Source organism: Danio aesculapii, chromosome 19 (genome assembly GCF_903798145.1).
Source record: "Danio aesculapii chromosome 19, fDanAes4.1, whole genome shotgun sequence".
Lineage (NCBI taxonomy): Eukaryota > Metazoa > Chordata > Actinopteri > Cypriniformes > Danionidae > Danio > Danio aesculapii.
Genome location: NC_079453.1, coordinates 43,932,046 through 43,953,476, shown reverse-complemented (window position 1 = coordinate 43,953,476; position 21,431 = coordinate 43,932,046). Strand labels below are relative to the sequence as shown.

Below are 21,431 nucleotides of genomic sequence, written 5' to 3'. Positions count from 1 at the left end.
CATTTTAATTCAGCATTTTTTTTTTTTATGTGTATTAATTAATCTAAAAAGTTGTACTTGTAACAAGTAACAAGTTACTTGTAATGCGTTACCCCCAACACTGTATATGTGATATATTACTAAACAATATATGATATATTATTAAAGAATAATAATAAGCTTGAAATCAACTGAACCAATTGCTTCACTGAGCGATTCACCATTTCGAAGCAATTAAAACAGCTCTCTGGTGACACCCGCTGGTCAAAACATATAATAAGAACGTATAATACTTCAAATTTAATTAAATGACTAAATATCACTAAATGTGAAGTATACATTATTTTAAATATTAAATATGTGCTATAGTATTAATTGGACATGCTAGTTTAATTACAGTAGGAGACTACTAACAACTATTTTTACAAAGAGTTAAAGTCAGAATTTTTAGCCCTCCTTTGAACTTTTTTCTTTTTTAAATATTTCCCAAATGATGTTTAACAGAGCAAGGAAATGTTCACAGTATGTCTGATAATATTTTTTCTTCTGGAGAAAGTCTTATTTGTTTTATTTCGGCTAGAATAAAAGTAGTTTTTAATTTTTTAAAATCCATTTTAAGGTCAAAATTATTAGCCTCTTCAAGCTATATATTTTTTCGATAGTCTACAGAACAAACCATCTTTATACAATAACTTGCCTAATTACCCTAACCTGCCTAGTTAACCTTATTAACCTAGTTAAGCCTTTAAATGTCACTTCAAGGTGTATAGAAGTGTCTTGAAAAATATCTAGTCAAATATTATTTACTGTCATCATGGCAAAGATAAAATAAATCAGTTATTAGAAATGAGTTATTAAAACTATTATGTTTAGAAATGTGTTAAAAAAATCTTCTTTTCCTTAAACAGAAAATGGGGGAAAAACAAACGGGGGCTAATAATTCAGGGGGGCTAATAATTCTGACTTCAACTGTACAGGGTTGGCCATTCATATGGATACACCTTAATAAAATGGGAATGGTTGGTGATATTACATCCTGTTTGTGGCACATTAGTATACGTGAGGGGGCTTGTAAATAACACATGAAAGAACAAAGTTACGCTTAAAACCAAGCACACCATTGTTTTCTTGTGAAATTCACAATAAGTTTATTAAGGTGTATGCATATAAATGGCCCACCCTGTATATCTGTGCAAGTAAAGCATTAAAATGTTATTCAAAAAAAAAACTACTGGTTTCTATCTATGGCTTGTCATTGGGATATTGAAACATCACTACTGTACACACACCCATATAAACTAAAGTATACTTTAAGCTTTACACTGGGTTTTTCCAGACATTACAAGGAGATTCTCAGCACAAACAGAGCTTAATGAACACACACACACTCACGCACACGAAGACTATCTTTTCATCTGCTGTTTCTCAATATAACCCAGAGGTTAGGCAGAATTTTTGCAAAGATTAGAAGTGAAATCTGGCGTAAATCCAGGATTCCCTCCTGAAACAATACAACAGAACGGGATCACGGAGCAACTCTGAACAACACACCCTCATCATATTACTCTAGGGGACTTCTCAAGAACGTACTGTATAATATATGATGAGTTTAGGGCTTTTGTGTAAACTAATTGCTTTGTATGGGCGTCTACAGTATCCATGGTGACTAATGTGACAGACTGATTGCTTGCTGACTCAGTTAACCATCATTAGCCATGTGCTTTTGACTATTCTTATCCTCTGGCTCATAAAACACAGACATACACACACACATCGAGAGAAATCCATACCTTGCACAGGGCCATTATCCATAATCTCTTTCATAATCTCGTTCTCCTGCAAGTGGAAAAACAAAAACAACATGTCAAGAGAGTTATGAGTCGATCATCGCCCTTCATATGCAACCTCTGAATTAGCGAATGCATGTATACGGAACACGCTCCGTATGATAAACTGATCCCAGATCAGCTTCTGTACGATCTGAAAGGCGGTGATCGACGCACAGCTTTAATGGAAAGAGAGTAAGTGCAGACATTTTTATATTCATTTCAGCGTGCTTTCAAGATTAAAAATACATGAGAAATAAGGGAAAATACTTAATGATAGGATGATAGAGAATGGTAAAATACAGGAGAATCCCAGCAAAAACGGGAGGGTTGACATGTATGAAGTGAACAGGAAGTGTTTGTGGAAAAACAGTTTTGCGAGGGAACGCAAAACATCATTGCAAGGGAATGCAAAAACTTAAAAATATATATATTTTCTTATATATATTTTTTCTTCCACCCATTTTTTTCCCCACCATCACGTCCCTTCCGGGTCTCCATATGTAAGTGTTTGTTGGACAAAATAAATGTGAAAGTGAATGTGTTTTGATATTTTAAAAATCTAATAAATAAGGTTGTACAACAATATATATGAGCAATATCACATGAGTAGCAGTGCGATATGGCTGTATATCGGCACTGGTGAGAGGCGTGCGTTATTGCACTGCTACTTGATATTGTGCTTACACAACAGATCGACGGCATAATCGTGTATATAATAAAAAGAAAATCTAACACGGAGGGTCTCAAAAACCCTTTTGTATGAGGAACTACTTTCTTCCACCATTCCTTCACATCTGCAGCTGAAGGTCTGAACAGCAGAAGCCGTTGCTACTTCAGCAACGTCACTTTAGAGCTAGTATTTGAATGATTCTCTAGCGCAGGGATGTCCAAACTTGGTCCTGGAGGGCCGGTGTCCTGCATATTTTAGCTCCAACCCTAATCAAACACACCTGAAGCAGCTAATCCAGCTCTTACTAGATGTACTAGAAAGTTCCAGGCAGGTGTGTTGAAGCAAGTTGGAGCTAAACTCAGCAGGACACCGGCCCTCCAGGACTGAGTTTGGACACCCCTGCTCTAGCGTAATGTCTAAAGTGCTGACAAAACTGGTGATTTAGCTCACATTTTAAAATTATAAGGCTGAACGACATAAAATGCCATCAGTCTACAGAGATTTCCCAGTATTTCTCTGTTGCAATTGGGATATCACAATATCTTAATTATAACCCCTAAAAAGCCAAAGCAAACAATACCAGATTACTTAGCAGTGTCACTTAGAGTGTCATTTACCTGTTTTATAATGGTTTGAACAGCTGTAATTTGAAATTTCTACTGAGTTTTTCGGTCTCTGTCGCCATCTTGTGGCGGAATGTCAACCGTATTTGCTCTGCTCAATGACAGTCTAATGGCCGCCAGTCTTCAAAATTATAAATACTTAAAATAGCCACTATCCTTATAAATAAACTGCATAGTTGCAATCTAAACAACTACATTCCAACGACCAAGAGTCAGAACGATGGCAAATCCAACAAGTTCAAAGGTAGCGTTTGCAAATTGTAAATATAAGCACTACTTTTCCCTTGTTGAGGTAAAAAGGCAAGAATGTTAACGTATCGTGCAACTTACGCCCAGGAAAAAAAGAGTTTCTCTGCATCGGTGACAAGTAATTCTAATCTAGCACCTCACGTCATCACATGCTGCCACAAATTTAGTGGCTCATGTTCATGCTTGTTCATGTTTGTTCATGCTTTTATCAGCAGCAGGGTGGATTACTGTAACGGCCTCCTCACGGGCCTTCCCAAAAAGACAGTCAGACAGTTGCACATCACCCCTGTCTTCAGGTCTTTACACTGTCTCCCAGTTACATTCAGAATAGATTTTAACGTATTATTACTTGTCTATAAATCACTAAATGGCCTAGGACCACAATATGCTCACTGAATACAAACCTAACAGATCACTCAGATCTTTAGGATCATATAATCTAGAAATTCCAAGAGTTCAGTCAAAGTAGGGTGAATCGGCTTTCAGCTACTGCTCCCCCCGCTGCTGGAATCAGCTTCCAGAAATGATCAGATGTGCTCCAACATTAGGCACATTCAAATCAAGATTGAAACAGATCTGTTTAGCTGTGCCTTTACTGAATGAGCACTGTGCTACGTCCGACAGATCGCACTATTATGTTTTTCTCTTCCTTTTCATTCTTTTATAACCTGTTTTAACACATTTTATCTGTTTTTATTGATCATTTTTATTATTTGTTTTTATTTTCCTCTAATTGTCTCTTTAATTCCTGTTTATGTAAAGCACTTTGAATTACCATTGTGAATGAAATGTGCTATATAAATAAACTTGCCTTGCCTTGCCCTACATTCTCACCTAAAAAAGCCTCAAAAGTACATTATGTTGTCCAACAGCTGTAATATTTGTCAAACTGTAGTGAGTTTATTGATCTGCTGTCACTCCATGTGGGCGGAGTAATACAGAAGGGTGAAGAGGCTGTATGAGTGCTGATTTGCAGAATATCGCACTGCTATCAGCCAATCAGATTCGAGAACCAGACAGAACTGTTGTATAAACATTATAAATAATATTTTTTTCTTATTATTAACATTTTTTATGTTTATATAAATATATATAATACTATTAAGGTAATAAATAATAATTAATATTATAAAAGTGATATAAAACATTTCCTCAAATATTCCATGAATGATATAGAATCAAAAACATGCCTGGAGACATGTATATAACATAAACTATCTATAATATGTGACAAATGCATGGTATTAGAGAAAATACATTCACCATGACATAACTACTAATGTAAAGCCTCTCCAGACAGCTGAGAATTATTCCTCCCTTTGGCTTTGAGCTGAAGGGTTTTGACGGATGAAGAAATCGCGAGCAAAAATGCACACAGATGCTGGGTGTGAAGGAAAAAACAGTAAATCACTGATGCTTGGTTACGCAGGCAGATGACTGTGTGTTTAATAGAGAGTATAATTCTAACATGTTGAGACATACGGGATGCCTGATGTACTCTATAAACGTGGTGAAGTGTCTGGAAAAGCAGTCTGAATGATGTTGGACGTACGTTAGTGGACAGTCTGTATGGAGGAGTGGACTGATAGATGTCATTGTGGTAGCTGTGGCTGTTGGGACAGTGTGCTGTGGCTTGTCTCTTTCCTCGGCCCACCGCTCGGCTCTGCATCATACAGCGAGCCACTTCAACTGCGCTTTGCTCGGGTGGAGAAAAGGGGTAACAGTCCTGTGTAACTACCCTGGAAGAAAAAAAAAAGCAAAAGACATTATATATGATGTTTGGGATCATATTCCGATTGTGTAATTACGGTATGTCAGTTTGGATGATACAATCTTATGGAAAGTTGTAATTGTGATATAAATTAATATAAATTAGTATATTCAGGAATGGGTAATTGGTGTAAACAATTTATTAGTTTTTCAATTTATCAAAAGACTGTCATCCCAAAACTTTTTTAAAAATCTGCATATTCATTCATTTATTCATTCATTCATTCATTCAGAAAATAATAACAAAAATTTAGGGTTTCTTTAAAAAAAATAGTTTCTCCCATTTTTAATAGAATTTCCTCCATTCTTTAATAAAATTTCTTCCATTTTTTATAGAATTTCTTCCATTTCTAAATAGAATTTATTCCGTTTTTAATAGAATTTCTTCAGCTTTTTAACTTCTTCCATTTTTAATAGAATTTCTTCCATTTTTAATAGAATTTCTATCATTTTTAAATAGAATTTATTACATTTTTAATAGGATTTCTTCCATTTTTAAATAGAATTTCTATCATTTTTAAATAGAATTTCTTTCATTTTACATTAAAATTCCTTAAATTTTTAAATAATTTCTTCCATTTTTTAAATAGAATTTCTTCCATTTTTTAACAGAATTTCTTTCATTTTTAATAGAATTTCTTTAGCTTTTTTATTTCTTCCATTTTTTAAATAGAATTTCTTCCATTTTTTAACAGAATTTCTTTCATTTTTAATACAATTTCTCCCATTTTTAAAATTGAATTTATTAATATAATTTCTTCCATTTTTTTATAAAATTTATTAACAGAATTTCTTCCATTTTTAATAGGATTTCTTCCATTTTTAATAGAATTTCCTCCATTCTTTAATAAAATTTCTTCCATTTTTTTATAGAATTTCTTCCATTTCTAAATAGAATTTATTCCGTTTTTAATAGAATTTCTTCAGCTTTTTTACTTCTTCCATTTTTAATAGAATTTCTTCAATTTTTTAATAGAATTTCTTCCATTTTTAAATAGAATTTCTTCCATTTTTAATAGAAATTATTCCATTTTATAGGATTTCTTCCATTTTTAAATAGAATTTCTTTCATTTTTTAAATAGAATTTCTTTCATTTTACATTAAAATTCCTTAAATTTTTTAATAATTTCTTCCATTTTTTAAATAGAATTTCTTCCATTTTTTAACAGAATTTCTTTCATTTTTAATAGAATTTCTTCCATTTTTAATACAATTTCTCCCATTTTTAAATTGAATTTATTAATATAATTTCTTCCATTTTTTTATAAAATTTATTAACAGAATTTCTTCCATTTTTAATAGAATTTATTAACAGAATTTCTTTCATATTTAATAGAATTTCTTCTAATTAAATAGAATTTTTAAACCGAATTTATTCCCATGATGAAATGCAAAATCCTCAGAATTATTCCTCTAGTTTTCAGTTGCATGACCCTTCAGAAATCATCTAATCTAATTTGCTGCAGATTTGTTCATTGATATAATTATTACTGTTGATAACACTTGTGGAAACTGTGACGTTGATGTTGTTGTTGTCTAATTATTAGAATAGATGTTCTGATTTAAAAAAAATGATGTGATAAGTTTTAAATATTATGTATTAAATGTGCATCACATAGATTAGCTCTTAATTTTGTGGTAGTGTGTTAAGCATGCAGTAAATTACCCTCTGCGCCGCATGAACCACCAGGCCCCATCGATACGTCCACCAGCGCAACCTTCCTGATGCCGAGTGTCGCAGGAGATCAGATTCTGGGGCGAGAGCTGAGGCGTCATGTGACCCATGGACTGAATGGAGATCCGGTCTGATGCCACAGCTAGCAGTGAATCACAAGGGTTCACATCAGAGCAACAGCACTAATGATTAATACTGCTGCTACATTAATAAACTGCTATTAATAAAATAGGGTATATTCAGAATGACTTTTAATTTTCAGGAACCCAGTTTAAGCACTTCCGGTGAACTGTTTTAGCAATACTCCAGTACTGATACATAACGAAATTTCAAGTCTTTTGACAACACTACACAAAAGTCTTGTCGCCTATCCAAGTTTTAGGAACAACAAATAATAATTAGATTTCTAGCCGATCATTTGCTATCAGAAATGGCTTATATGAAAAGCAAAGGCCTCTAGATTATGCTTATTTTACCAAAATGAAATATGATCATGCCTTGATTTTTAATGATTTAATTAGGAGAGTAAGGTCTGACTTTGCCTAGACAAAAGTCTTGTCACTTAACATAAATAATGTACAGTATAGAATATAAAGTCATAGTGCAGTGGAAAAAGAATGAATATTGTCTATGACTCCCATCAGCTTAGAGGACTGCATCCATACATCTCTGCAATGACTCAAATCACTTATTAATAAAGTCATCTGGAATGGCAAAGAAAGGTTTCTTGCAGGATCCCAGAGTTCATCAAGATTCTTTGGATTCATCTTCAATGCCTTCTCCATCTTACCCCAGACATGCTCAATAATCTTCATCTCTGGTGACTGGGCTGGCCAATCCTGGAGCACCTTGACCTTCTTTGCTTTCAGGAACTTTGATGTGGAGGCTGAAGTATGAGGAGCGCTATCCTGCTGAAGAATTTGCCCTCTCCTGTGATTTGTAATGTAATGGGCAGCAAATGTCTTGATACCTCAGGCTGTTGATGTTGTCAGCCACTCTGCAGATCTCTTGCACACCCCCATAATGAATGTAACCCCAAACCATGATTTTTTTTTCTTCACCAAACTTGACTGATTTCTATGAGAATCTTGGGTCTATGTGGGTTCCAGTAGGTCTTCTGCAGTATTTGTGGTTATGCAGTTCAACAGATGATTCATCTCAAAAATCGACCTTCTGACACTTTTACAAATGATCAACTAGAAGTCAAGTTATTATTTGCTGCTCTTACAACTGGGATCGACGACAAGACTTTTGTCAGGCAATGTATTACTGGTTGTCTGTGTTGTGTTTTCTCTGTCTCACCTGCTGTTGAGAAAGCCCATGATGCATTGCAGTTCCCCTGGTCCAAGGGCTCATGAATTTTCCCCGGCCATTTGTCCACTGCGTTGAAGTAACTTGGCAGATGATCATTTCCATTCATATTCATCTGTAAAAAAATAAAGTAAAACTGAATGTTTTTCTTCACAGGAAATGTCTTTTAGTAGCGTAATGGTACTATTTGGCAAAGGCGACAAGAATAACACAGAATAGAAATTTCCATACATGCATTCATGGTGATTATGAGTGATTCTGGTGCCATAATGCAATTATTCCTGTTTTTGCATTTTCCCCGTCAGTGAATTGATGAGGCTATACAAAGTCCAAGGTTGGCAAGAATAAAACACTGTAGTGTAGTTATATAACAGTGATTTTTTTCAAAATTATTTCAGTGGAAAATCCAGACGTCTTGAGTGTTTTTTACCCTCCTCTCTGCAAAGTAAATATCCTAGTAATCTCCTATTAAAAAAACAATCATACTATTTTACAGCTGGTATTAATATCTGTTTCAGGTCACTTAAATTAAAGTGGTGAGCTGAGATACTATTTCAATTAATATAATTATTAGCATTATTTCAGTCATTCCTGTGACATGATCCTTCAGAAATCATTTAAATATGCAGAGGTAAAAAAATTATTAATAACACAAAATAATATTGAATAATAATTTTAAGCATATGCATATTATAATGATTGCTGAAGGATCATTCATTCATTTTCCTTCGGCTTAGTCCCTTTTTTATCAGGGGTCGTAACACAGTGGAATGAACCACCAACTATTTCGGCATATGTTTTTAAGCAGCGGATGCCCTTCCAGCCGCAACCCAATACTGGGAAACACCCCATTCACACACACACTCATACACTACGGCCAATTTTCGTATTACCCAATTCACCTATAGCGCTTGTGTTTGGATTGTGGGGGAAATCGGAGCATTCAGAGGAAACCAACGCCAACACGAGGAGAACATGCAAACTCCACACAGAAATGCCAACTTTTTACAAGATGTAAAATGAGTCTCTGATGTCCCTGTCCCTCTGATTAGTGTTTGTGTGTGAAGTTTCAGCTCAAAATACCACACAAATAATGTTTTGTAACTCTTTAAACTGCCCCTGTTAGACTTTGACAAAATTGTCACCGTTTTGGTGACTGTCGCTTTAAATTCAAGCGAGATTGTGCTCTTTATATAACAAGGTGGAGCTACAAATGCCTATGTGTCAGCATAGCGGCAGATTCAAAACATGATTAACACTTATCTTTGTGGAAAAACAAAGGGAGAATGTCAATCCATGCGTGTCTGCAATTTTTATAAAGTGAGATTATAAAAAATAAATAAGTTAATTAATTTTTACAATTAGAGGTCAGCTATAATCATGCACAAGAGCCAGACAACGTTGTTTAAACCCCTAATAAAAGTGATTTTTGCATAGTACAGTATGTGTTATTACCTCTAGTTTTTTGGATCATTAAGATCTCTGTGGTATTTTTTTTCTTTTTCTTTTTTGTTCTAGATGAGCGTGGCCATGATAACTCAGATGCAACTTTGTGCCATTGTTCGCTATAGTCATATTATTCTGCGCTGTGCGTTGTTTGTTTGATTGCTAGTTGTTGTATTTGTTGTTATCTGTTACTGTCCTGAGATTTCCCTGTTATTGACCACGGCCTGTTTAAAGACCTTAATTAGGATTTCTGACACTGAATTATACGTTTTGAAAAACTTGTATATATTATATGTTCCTAGTTTTTGTCACTTTAAGGGAAGTAGGGGAGAGCGGGGCACAAAGTAACACTTTTTGGTTTTGGCCAAATAATGAACAAAGTAATGGGGTTAGACAAACCATATTTTTTTTACCAACAACACAGAAGCCTCTCCTACAAATGAGTACTGAAAGTGTGATCGCCAGACCCATGATTTCTGTGCAGTATTGCCAAAAGTGCCAGGAGTAAAAATGTTACTATTTACCCCACCCGTGGGGCAAGTTGTAACAGACAGAGGGTTAGTTCTAACACATGCTTACAAAGACAAATTTAACACAGTTAGTTTAAATCCAGTACTGTAAATAGTAGCTATATTTCCTCAGTGATTCATTCATTTATTTTCTTTTCGGCTTAGTCCCCCCATCAATCCGGGGTCGCCACAGCGGAATGAACCGCCAACTAATCCAGCATTTGTTTTACGCAACGGATGCCCTTCAAGCTGCAACCCATCACAGGGAAACACATACACACTTATTCACACACACATACACTACGGACGATTTAGCCTACCCAATTCACCTGTACCGCATGTCTTTGGACAGTGGGGGAAACCGGAGCACCCGGAGGAACTGACCCAGCCAAGGCTCGAACCAGCAACCTTCTTGCTGTGAGGCAATGCAATTGCTACCCAATGTGCCACCACGTCGCCGGAGTTAGGTAAGTAAATTGTAATTTATTTTATTATATTTTGTATTTAAGGTAATTTAGTTATTTAATTAAAGGTGTGTTTTAATTATTATGATTAATAATTAAAACACACACACACTCCAAACAGCAGGAGAGGAGAGATGGGCTAATAACTGAATCCAGCATAGGGGTTCTCAACTGTCTGCCACATTCTGACTTTATATTATGCACCATGTTTGTCATAAACTTATCTGTGCTGAAGGCTCAGGTGACGGCATTCATACCATGTGTACGGTGGCTCTGAACTATGAAAACACCACTCAAAATGCGTTTTCGTATACAGAAATGTAAACAGAAAAAATCAAACCTGATTTAAATTGTTTTATGACAGATGAAAGTTTCAGAGGGAGTGTGTCAATACGATTAAAACAATGTGAGGTCAAATTAATTTTTTCATTTTTTAATGGCAGAAAAATTCAGATTCAGTGTGGAATAACCTTAAATTGACAAATTCTTTATACGATCGTTTAATTTCATTCATATTTTCTCACTCAACCAATTTCTGTTACGACTTAACCCCTAGAGGTCATAACATTGGTCTCCTTTAAAAATGAAAAATAATTGGTAATGAACTAGCACCTCAAGTGCATCTTCTGAGCCCATTTATGCTCATATTACATTGAGATGATGATCTTTAAATTCACAACTTGATGCATTCATTTGACCTAATGTATACTGATGTTTAAAAAAGCATCCAAAAAGTTGTCTCCCTGCTCACAAATCTCTTCACCTGTAATTACCCGTCCTCTAACGATCTAAAACTGGCCAGCTGAAATGCTCAAATGCATCTTCTGAGTGCATTTATGATCACATGGCATTGAGATGATGATGTATAAATTCATAACTTCATGCATTCATCAGATCTAATGCATATTGATGTTTAAAAAAGCATTCAAAAAGTTGTCTCCCTGCTCACAAATCTCTTCACCTGTAATTACCTGTCCTCTAATGATCTAAAACTGGCCAGCTGAAATGCTCAAATGCATCTTCTGAGTGCATTTATGATCACATGGCATTGAGATGATGATGTATAAATTCATAACTTCATGCATTCATCAGATCTAATGCATATTGATGTTTAAAAAAGCATTCAAAAAGTTGTCTCCCTGCTCACAAATCTCTTCACCTGTAATTACCTGTCCTCTAATGATCTAAAACTGGCCAGCTGAAATGCTCAAATGCATCTTCTGAGTGCATTTATGATCACATGGCATTGAGATGATGATGTATAAATTCATAACTTCATGCATTCATCAGATCTAATGCATATTGATGTTTAAAAAAGCATTCAAAAAGTTGTCTCCCTGCTCACAAATCTCTTCACCTGTAATTACCTGTCCTCTAATGATCTAAAACTGGCCAGCTGAAATGCTCAAATGCATCTTCTGAGTGCATTTATGATCACATGGCATTGAGATGATGATGTATAAATTCATAACTTCATGCATTCATCAGATCTAATGCATATTGATGTTTAAAAAAGCATTCAAAAAGTTGTCTCCCTGCTCACAAATCTCTTCACCTGTAATTACCTGTCCTCTAACGATCTAAAACTGGCCAGCTGAAATGCTCAAATGCATCTTCTGAGTGCATTTATGATCACATGGCATTGAGATGATGATGTATAAATTCATACCTTCATGCATTCATCAGATCTAATGCATATTGATGTTTAAAAAAGCATTCAAAAAGTTGTCTTCCTGCTCATAAATCTCGTCACCTGTAATTACAGATCCCCTAATGATCTAAAACTGACCAGATGTGAACATATAACCCTAACTTAACCTCATGCTTGTCCTACACATCCCTATATCTCTCTCTGGACTCGTTTCTGTCATATTTTGCTGTCCTGCGCTGTGAATGAGGAATGCATTAGCACGTTCTCCGTCTTTGGTAAAGCACAGCTGCTGGTCTCCGTCCTCCTACATTCCAGCCTGTGAAACCGTCATGATTCTCTCCCTGACAACTAACAGATATGAGCCGCTGGAATGCAGGTGCTTGTCAAGTTGAGCGGTGATGCAGTGGTAAATTGTGATGGTTAAAGGGCCCCTAAAGGGCCACGGCTCGCAGCAACACTTGACCTAAGAACTCATGCTGAGCCAAGAGAAAAAGTTAAGAGTGTGTGAGCAGAGCTGAGTGCACTCGTTAGTGTGCGTGCAAAGTGGGTTTTAAGTAGATTGAGGCTTTAGGATTGGTTTTAGAGACAGGTGGAGACGTGTTGGAGGATGTGGGATGGAGGGGAAGAGGAAAAGAGGAAGGGGACAAAGATAAGGATAAGGGTTCATATCTAGTAAGTGTGTAATGGTGTAATGGTGTAGATGTAGCTGTAAAAAGCATTTTCGGTGTGTGGATTGTTGGTTCAGTGTGGACAATTACAGTACAGTATTGAACTATATGAACAAATGCATGTGTATAACTTTATTTGAGTCATCTAGTTTTGATGAACTTAATATAATAATATAATAATGACAAATAAATTTAAATTCTTCAACAGTTAAGCCTCTTTTATTATTATTTTGAATTTAATATTACAGTAGGGGTGACGCAGTGGCGCAGCAGGTAGCGCTGTCGCCTCACAGCAAGAAGGTCGCTGGTTCAAGCCTCGGCTGGGTCAGTTGGCGTTTCTGTGTGGAGTTTGCATGTTCTTCTTGCATTCGTGTGGGTTTCCTCCGGGTGCTCCGGTTTCCCCCACAGCCCAAAGACATGCGGTACAGGTGAATTGGGTAGGCTAAATTGTCCGTAGTGTATGTGTGTGTGAATAAGTGTGTATGTGTTTCCCAGTGATGGGTTGCTGCTGGAAGGGCATCCGCTGCATAAAACAAATGCTGGATAAGTTGGCGGTTCATTCCGCTGTGGCGACCCCAGATTATTAAAGGGACTAAGCTGAAAAGAAAATGAATGAATGAATATTACAGTAATGTATAATAAATAAAGAGGCTAGCTATTTTACTAATTGTTAAAAAATGGTAAAGTTCGAGATCAGTATAAATTTATTGTTTGTTTTTTTCGTCAGTACTAATTCATAATATTGATCTACAGTGACTTTTAAAAGCATTTTCACATAAATGCTGCTTTTTTAACGGTGTAGTTATGCATTATATTGTTGATTTCCAACATTGAATATCCTAAATATTTAAAATAATAAATAATTTTAAAATCTTTTTCAAAAATTCATTCTTAATTTCAAAAATCAATCGTGAATAAAACTTTACAGCACATTTTGTCTAATTTCAGCATCAAATTAAAGGAGAAACATAACTGAACAGTTAGATTTAGATGTCCTGTGTGCAATTTACCTGTCTGCATATAATATTATTGGATAAGATTGTTCTATGTTGAAACAAAAAGCAAATGAACTAAACTGTTAAGCTTCTGTTATTACAGTTTTTCTCAGTGGTTTTGGTGCATTTCTCACAACACTATTTACATTTGCACAACAGTTGATGCATTTCTCAAAACAATTAGTACAAACTGCAAAACCTAGTTGTCATCAAGATGACCATTGTTTATGAACAAGATTGTCAAATGGCTTTCTCCTGTTTTCATTATGACAGTTTACTCTGTCATTTTTTTTCAAAGTAAAAATAGTCAGATTTTGGTGACACTTCCTGAAAATGCTCAAGACAGCATGTATAACAAAGCAGAGTCTAGCTGGTGTAGTTATGCATTATATTGTTGATTTCCAACATTGAACATCCAAAATATTTAAGATAATAAATTATTTTTAAATCATTTTTAAAAAACTTAATTTAAAAAAATCAATCATGAATAAAACTCCACAGCACATTTTGTCTAATTTCAGCATGACATTAAAAGAAAACCGTAACTGAACAGTTAGATTTAGATGTTTTCTGTGCAATTTATGGTATTAATTATTTAATTAAATATTACATTACTGTAAAATAAATAAAGTGGCTAGCTATTTTACAGCATTTTCTATAATTAATTACATTCATGATTATAAGAAAGAAAGACAGACCGACAGACAGACAGACAGACAGACAGACAGACAGACAGACAGATAGACAGATAGATAGATAGATAGATAGATAGATAGATAGATAGATAGATAGATAGATAGATAGATAGATAGATAGATAGATAGATAGATAGATAGATAGATAGATAGATAGATAGATAGATGGATGGATGGATGGACGGATGGATGGATAGACAGACAGAATATTTCATTTTATAAAGGTATGACATTTCTTCCAAACTTCAAATTAAATATTGTAATTTAATGTATTTTTATGCCAATTATCAGAATTACCAATCAGGTAATTTATTATTGTTATTATTTATTATTATTTCTTAATGTAAATTTCATTTGCTGAGATGCTTTTTATAATTCTAAAAATGTTAATTAACAATTAATTGAATCTAAAGCCAAAGTTACGGTTTGTTTAGATTTGCTGTACTGAAAATACTGTAACCGTGGCTTTAAAACTGATGTATGTAACAAAATGTCATTTTCATACGATATTGTACACCCCTACTATCTAGTGTCCATCTATCTACTATGAATGAACTGCTCCCATCAACAGCATCAAATCATTTCCAGCCATCTCTAATAGTGAAATCAGCTCTTATGTAAGGTGTTGGTGTGTATCACGGTTTCTGCACAGGGACAGCTTCACTGAGCCACATCAAATAACACACATCCAGACGAAAACATTCACTGCACAGCATAGCACAGATCAAACAACAGGCCGATTTCCGAATCCGCTCAGTTATTACTGCTTTGATGATTCCTAACGGCGAACAGTATTTCACAGAAGACACTGCACAGAGCGTGAGAGCGGATAAGCAGAGCCGTCAATAAGCAGAAACATGAATAAAGAGATTATCTGCGGACTGGATTCTGACTGCTCAGGCCTGCTATTTTGGACTAACTCTCTTGAGACAATTCATATTTGCTTTCTTCGCAAGTGGAAATCGAAAGCATTTTATGGTGATTTATTTATCTAGTAAATGGCTGTGAAGAACTGTAAACAAGGCAAATTGTTTTCAAAATCAACATCTTTATCTTGTTTCCTATAAAAAGGTCCAAGATATATCCTTTTGTGTATAAAATGATAACAACACAGCTTAAACTTTTAACTTTTTTTATTTAGCTAACTGTTGTGACAAAAGTTTGGGATCAGTATGAATTTATTGTTTGTTTTTTTTCCATACCATTAATTCATTATTTTGATCTACGGTGACTTTTAAAAGCATTTTGACATAAATGCTGTTTGTTTTTACTTTTTAATTCTGTTGTTATGGATCATGTTGTTGATTTCCAACATTGAAAATATTCAATATTTAAGTAAATAAATAATTTATAAATAACTATTACAATCATTATAATATTCAAATACAAAAGTTTTCTGAAATGTCATGTGACACTGAAAACTGCCTGGAATAATGATGCTGAAAATGTGGCACTGCATCACAGGAATAAATTACATTTTTAAAAATACGTTTAGACAGAACAGTTTTTTAAATCGTAAATACATTATTATTACTGTGTTTTTAATTAAATATTTAAAATATTAGTATCCATATTTAAAAAAATACAATTACAGACCCCAAATTTTCCTATTGTGAATCTCACTATGTCAGCGTACAGTGGGGAAAATAAGTATTGAACACGTCATGTTTTTTTCTGGGAATAATATTTTTAAAGGAGCTGTTGAACCAGATTTTGGCAAAAACAATACAAACATAAAAATAAAACAAAACAAAAACCTGAAAAGTGAGTTCAGTGTAATAACAATAGAATGACACAAGGAGAAAGCACTGAACTGCGGAAATGTGTTCAATACTTTATATAAAAGGCTTTTTGGTGATGGCAGCTTAAAGACGCCTCTCATATGGAGAGTCACATGCATTGCTCAGGTGTGATTTTTTCACAGACGTCAACAGAGTGTACAAATCTTGATCATTCTGTGGGGCCCATCTATCAAATCCGAGCTTTATTTGCAGTTTTTATTGGATTCAGTTCAGGTGATTGGTTAGGCCATTCTACAGCTTGATTTTCTTTCTCTGAAAGCATTTGAGAGTTTCCTTGGCTGTGTTTTGGATCATTGTCTTGCTGAAATGTCCACCCTGGTTTCATCTTCATCATCCTGAAAATGTAGATGTTGTACTGAAGCAGCTGATATTCATTTACAATAATGAAGGGCAAAGGGTTGCTGAAGAACTACTGAGAGATTTCAGCTGCTGTCTGGGCTTTCACTGCCTTTCTACACCTCCCTTTCTTCATGTGTTCAGTACTTTTTCACTTCATCATTTCATTTTATTACACATAACTTCATTTGTAAACTAATCAGATTTGTTTTCCATGCATATATTGATTTCTTTGGTTGTTACCAACATCTGGAGAAAATTTCAAGTCAACGGCACCTTTAGAAATATTTTTCTGAGAAAACGGTGACGTGTTCAAGACTTATTTTCCCTGCTGTACTGATGTATAAAACAAGAAAATTAAACAAGATTAATTTAACCATTAGTTATTATTATTAATATTAAAAATATTATCAATTAACATTTCATTCATTCATTTATTCATTTTCGGCTTAGTCCCTTTATTAGTCAGGCATCGCCACAGCAGAATGAACAACCCAATTAACATTTCACCCATTAACAAAATCCTACAAGCAAACACAAACATTACAAAAATAAAAATGACTGACCTGCATCTCATTCATGTTCATAATGGTCCGTGAGGGGCGTTTTGTGCCCAGACGAAACCGCAGACCTTCATCCAGTGTCATCCCCCAGAACTGACTGTAGTTTGCTGCCCTCCAACTGGAGAGACAGAAAGAGAAAAAAAACACTTTAATTTGTGCACTAGTTACACTAATACTGTACACAGTATATTTAACACCTGTATTAATGCTCACCCGTAGTCTCTCCTGTTAATTTCCTGGATCATGTCGTCCTCTATCAGACAGGCATGTTGTTCACATTCCCAGCGTCCATTTTGACCACATGTGCTGCAGGACACAAATACAAACAAACTCTTAGTGAGCAAAAGTGAAAAAAAACACACACACATTTAAACACAATTGTCAGATGAAGAAAGTAATCTTCAACCTCAGGAAGAAAAGGAGATATTGTATGATGTTTTATTGATTTGAAACAAACTTTGCCATATTTAATTTCCACACAATCTTTGTTAAAACAATTTTCACCCTCATAATCCATTTAGGACTGTTTTCAGCTGGAGGATTAACATTCCTTAAAGCAAAAGCTAATCCAAAACGGCCTCTAAAGTACACATCTTTTTAAAAATGTTTTACTTAAAAAAAGATATTAGCACTGTCGTCTCACAGCAAGAAGGTTGCTGGTTCGATTCCCGGCTGTGTCAGTTGGCATTTCTGTGTGGAGTTCGCATGTTCTCCCCATGTTGGCGTGGGTTTCCTCTGGGTGCTCCGGTTTCCCAAGTCCAAAGACATGCGGTACAGGTGAATTGGGTGAGTGATGGAAAGTGACCGTCCCTGACTTTAAAACCTCACTGTTTCTTCCATTAGTGCAGATTCTGAGCACTGAAATAACTTGTACTTTCACTTTTATAATAATAAACAACACAGTGTGCTTATATAAGTGTTTTAAAATAAATTTAGGAAGACCAAGACATGGAGAGAAAAAACAAAACAAAGGAGCAGTTTTGGCACTTTTGTATTTGAGACACAAAATAAGAGGAGTGGATTATGAGAGAGAGAGAGAGAGAGAGAGAGAGAGAGAGAGAGAGAGAGAGAGAGAGAGAGAGAGAGAGAGAGAGAGAGAGAGAGAGAGAGAGAGAGAGAGAGAGAGAGAGAGAGAGAGAGTTCTGTTGGAGTTGTGGAGGATGAGCTGCATTTCCTCACTCACTGCAGCAAATATCAGAGCATAAGAGATGCTTACTTTACACAAATATCTCTAATTCTACCACAATTCCAGCAAGCCACAAATATGGAGAAACTCCATTATATTTTGGGAGAAAATGAAAAGTATCTCCACCTAACAGCACAGTACGTGTCCTCATGCCACCATATGAGAGAAAAAGGCTGAACCCCCTTATCCCTTATTAAAGCTCTCTGTCCTTTTCATTTATTATTATATAGTTTTATTAATCTTTTTAATTAACTTGTTTATTGTGACAATATATATTTATAATATAGTGATATATATAAATGTGTTTGATTGTGATTTTGATTTGTGACATTGTGATTTGATATACAGTCATGCCAATAAAGCTCTTTGAAACTGAATCTGAATCTGAGAGAGAGAGAGAGAGAGAGAGAGAGAGAGAGAATAACTTTTTATAATACTGTCATCACCTTTATCCTGTTTAATATGCTACCATAAATCTATTTTTATTAATCTATTTTTTATTTTATTTATTTCTGTATTATATTTTATGTTCATATTTGTTTGCACTACTGCCCTTTTTGCACTGTCTTGTTTGTACGCAGCGACGCTGCACTGCTTTGGCAATATGAATGTACAGTTATTTGTCATGCCAATAAAGCACCTAAAATGTGAAATGTGAAATGTGTGTGTGTGTGTGTGTGTGAGAGAGAGAGAGAGAGAGAGAGAGAGAGAGAGAGAGAGAGAGAGAGAGAGGCATGTCTGTGAGCCTTTTAAGGCTGCAGCTCTTGAAATATCCATTTTTAGTCAGTCTGTATGAAGGAAGGAGGTTTAAGAGGAGCAAGGATTAAATAAATTCGAAGAGCAGAGTTGCACTGCTAATAATACATAACTAGAGAACATTAGTGATGAGGAGAGCAGAGCTAAAAACAAAATACTTAGCTGTCCAGAATCATTTGTATTAGACACATGAATCATATCCCATGTCACTCTGCAGCCCAAGACCGGTTACTCACTAAAGCTAAGCAGGGCTGAGCCTGGTCAGTACCTGGATGGGAGACCACTTGGGAAAACTAGGGTGCTGTTGGAAGTGGTGTAAATGAGGCCAGCAGGGGGTGCTCAACCTGTGGTCTGTGTGAGTCCTAATGCCCCAGGATAGTGAAGGGGACACTATACTGTCAGTGAGTGTCTTTCGGATGAGACGTTAAACTGAGGTCTTGACTCTCTGTGGTCATTAAAACCCCCATGGCACTTCTCGTAAAGAGTAGGGGTGTAACCCTGGTGTCCTGGCCAAAGTCCGTCCATTGACCATTACCGATCATGACCTCTCAATCATCCCCATACACCGAACTGGCTCTATCACTGTCTCTCCACTCCCCCATAGCTGGTGTGTGATGAGCGCACTGGCGCCATCGTCCTGTGGCTGCCATCACATCATTTAAGTGGATGCTGCACACTGGTGGTGGTGTGGAGAGACCCCCCTCATGATTGTGTAGCGCTTTGGGTGGATGGCCATACACGATAAATGTGCTATATAAATACACACACATTACATTATGCCTGCCATATAATATGATTCCATATACATTTACAGTACATACAGCCATAGATAGTTACATTAGATGTCGCCTACGCTATTGTTGTCTATTGGAAGGAATGCATCAATAGATCCGCCATATTAGTATTAGTATTAATTCCTTTGAAATGAATGAGGGAGCAAGATGCAGTGGGGGACTGGCCATCCGGAGCCAGAGATATAGATCTATGATCGGTGGTCAGTATGCAAATATTTTTTTTAAGTACCAAAATTATAATTTTACATGGGCGTCACGGTGGCGCAGTGGGTAGCATGATCGCCTCACAGGAAGAAGGTCACTGGTTCGAGTCTCAGCTGGGTCAGTTGGCATTTCTGTGTGGAGTTTGCATGTTCTCCCTGTGTTGGTGTGGGTTTACTCCGGGTGCTCCGGTTTCCCCAAAAGTCCAAAAACATGCACTATAGGTGAATTGGGTAAAGCTAAATTGTTCGTAGTGTATGTGTGTGAATGAGTGTGTATGTGTTTCCCAGTGATGGCATCCACTGCGTAAAACATATGCTGGATAAGTTGGCGGTTCATTCCACTATGGCGACCGCAGATTAATAAAGGGACTAAGCAGAAAATAAAATGAATGAATGAATGAATGAATGAATGAATGAATGAATAATTTTACATCACTTTTCTACATTGATGGATATGTGACCACATGGGCATTGCCAACAAAATAGCCTGTGTTTGTGTGCATGGAAATGTATTATCCTCCCTCCCTGGAAAATTTGATCTAATCCGTGCCCTGAAACACCCCCCCCCCCTCCCCTCTCCTGCTTTCACTTCTCATTCTAATGGAGGGAGCAATTCGTTTGTGAATGAGTCTCGACTTAGCCGACAATAATACAAGTTTCTGGCACCACAGCATCTTGTCATATTTCATTTAAATTGTTTGCTTACAGTTGAAGTCAGCATTATTAGCCCCCCTGAATTATTAGCCCCCCTGTTTATTTTTTCCCCAATTTCTCTTTAACAGAGAGAAGATTTTTTCAAAAAATGTCTAATCATATTAGTTTTAATAACTCATTTCTAATAACTGATTCATTTTATCTTTGCCATGATGACAGTAAATAATATTTGACTAGATATTTTTCAAGACACTTCTATACAGCTTAAAGTGACATTTAAAGGCTTTACTAGGTTAATTAGGTTAATTAGGCAAGTTAGGGTAATTAGGCAAGTTATTGTATAAGGATGGTTTGTTCTGTAGACAATCGAAAAAAGATAGCTTAAATCTTAACCTTAAAATGGTGTTTAAAAAAATAAAAACTGCTTTTATTCTAGCAGAAATAAAACAAATTAGACTTTCTCCAGAAGAAAAAATATTATCAGACATACTGTGAAAATTTCTTGCTCTGTTAAAAATTTGGTAAATATTTAAAACAGAAAAAAATTCAAAGGAGGGCTATTAATTCTGATTTCAACAGTATATAATGTCAAAACTTTTATT

The 21,431-nt window shown here is 35.5% G+C and overlaps 1 protein-coding gene across 1 annotated transcript in view; it reads right to left on the bottom strand.

The window, feature by feature from the left end:
- Nucleotides 1-21,431, bottom strand: part of tinagl1 (tubulointerstitial nephritis antigen-like 1) — a 63,032-nt gene that overhangs the window by 14,406 nt on the left and 27,195 nt on the right. Inside the window, exons 4-9 of the mRNA XM_056480060.1 lie at nt 17,450-17,542; nt 17,240-17,354; nt 8,099-8,222; nt 6,788-6,938; nt 4,903-5,089; nt 1,770-1,815 (exon numbers count right to left, since the gene is read on the bottom strand). Of these exons, the coding sequence (XP_056336035.1) occupies nt 1,770-1,815; nt 4,903-5,089; nt 6,788-6,938; nt 8,099-8,222; nt 17,240-17,354; nt 17,450-17,542 (716 nt within the window). The remainder of the gene's footprint in view (nt 1-1,769; nt 1,816-4,902; nt 5,090-6,787; nt 6,939-8,098; nt 8,223-17,239; nt 17,355-17,449; nt 17,543-21,431) is intronic.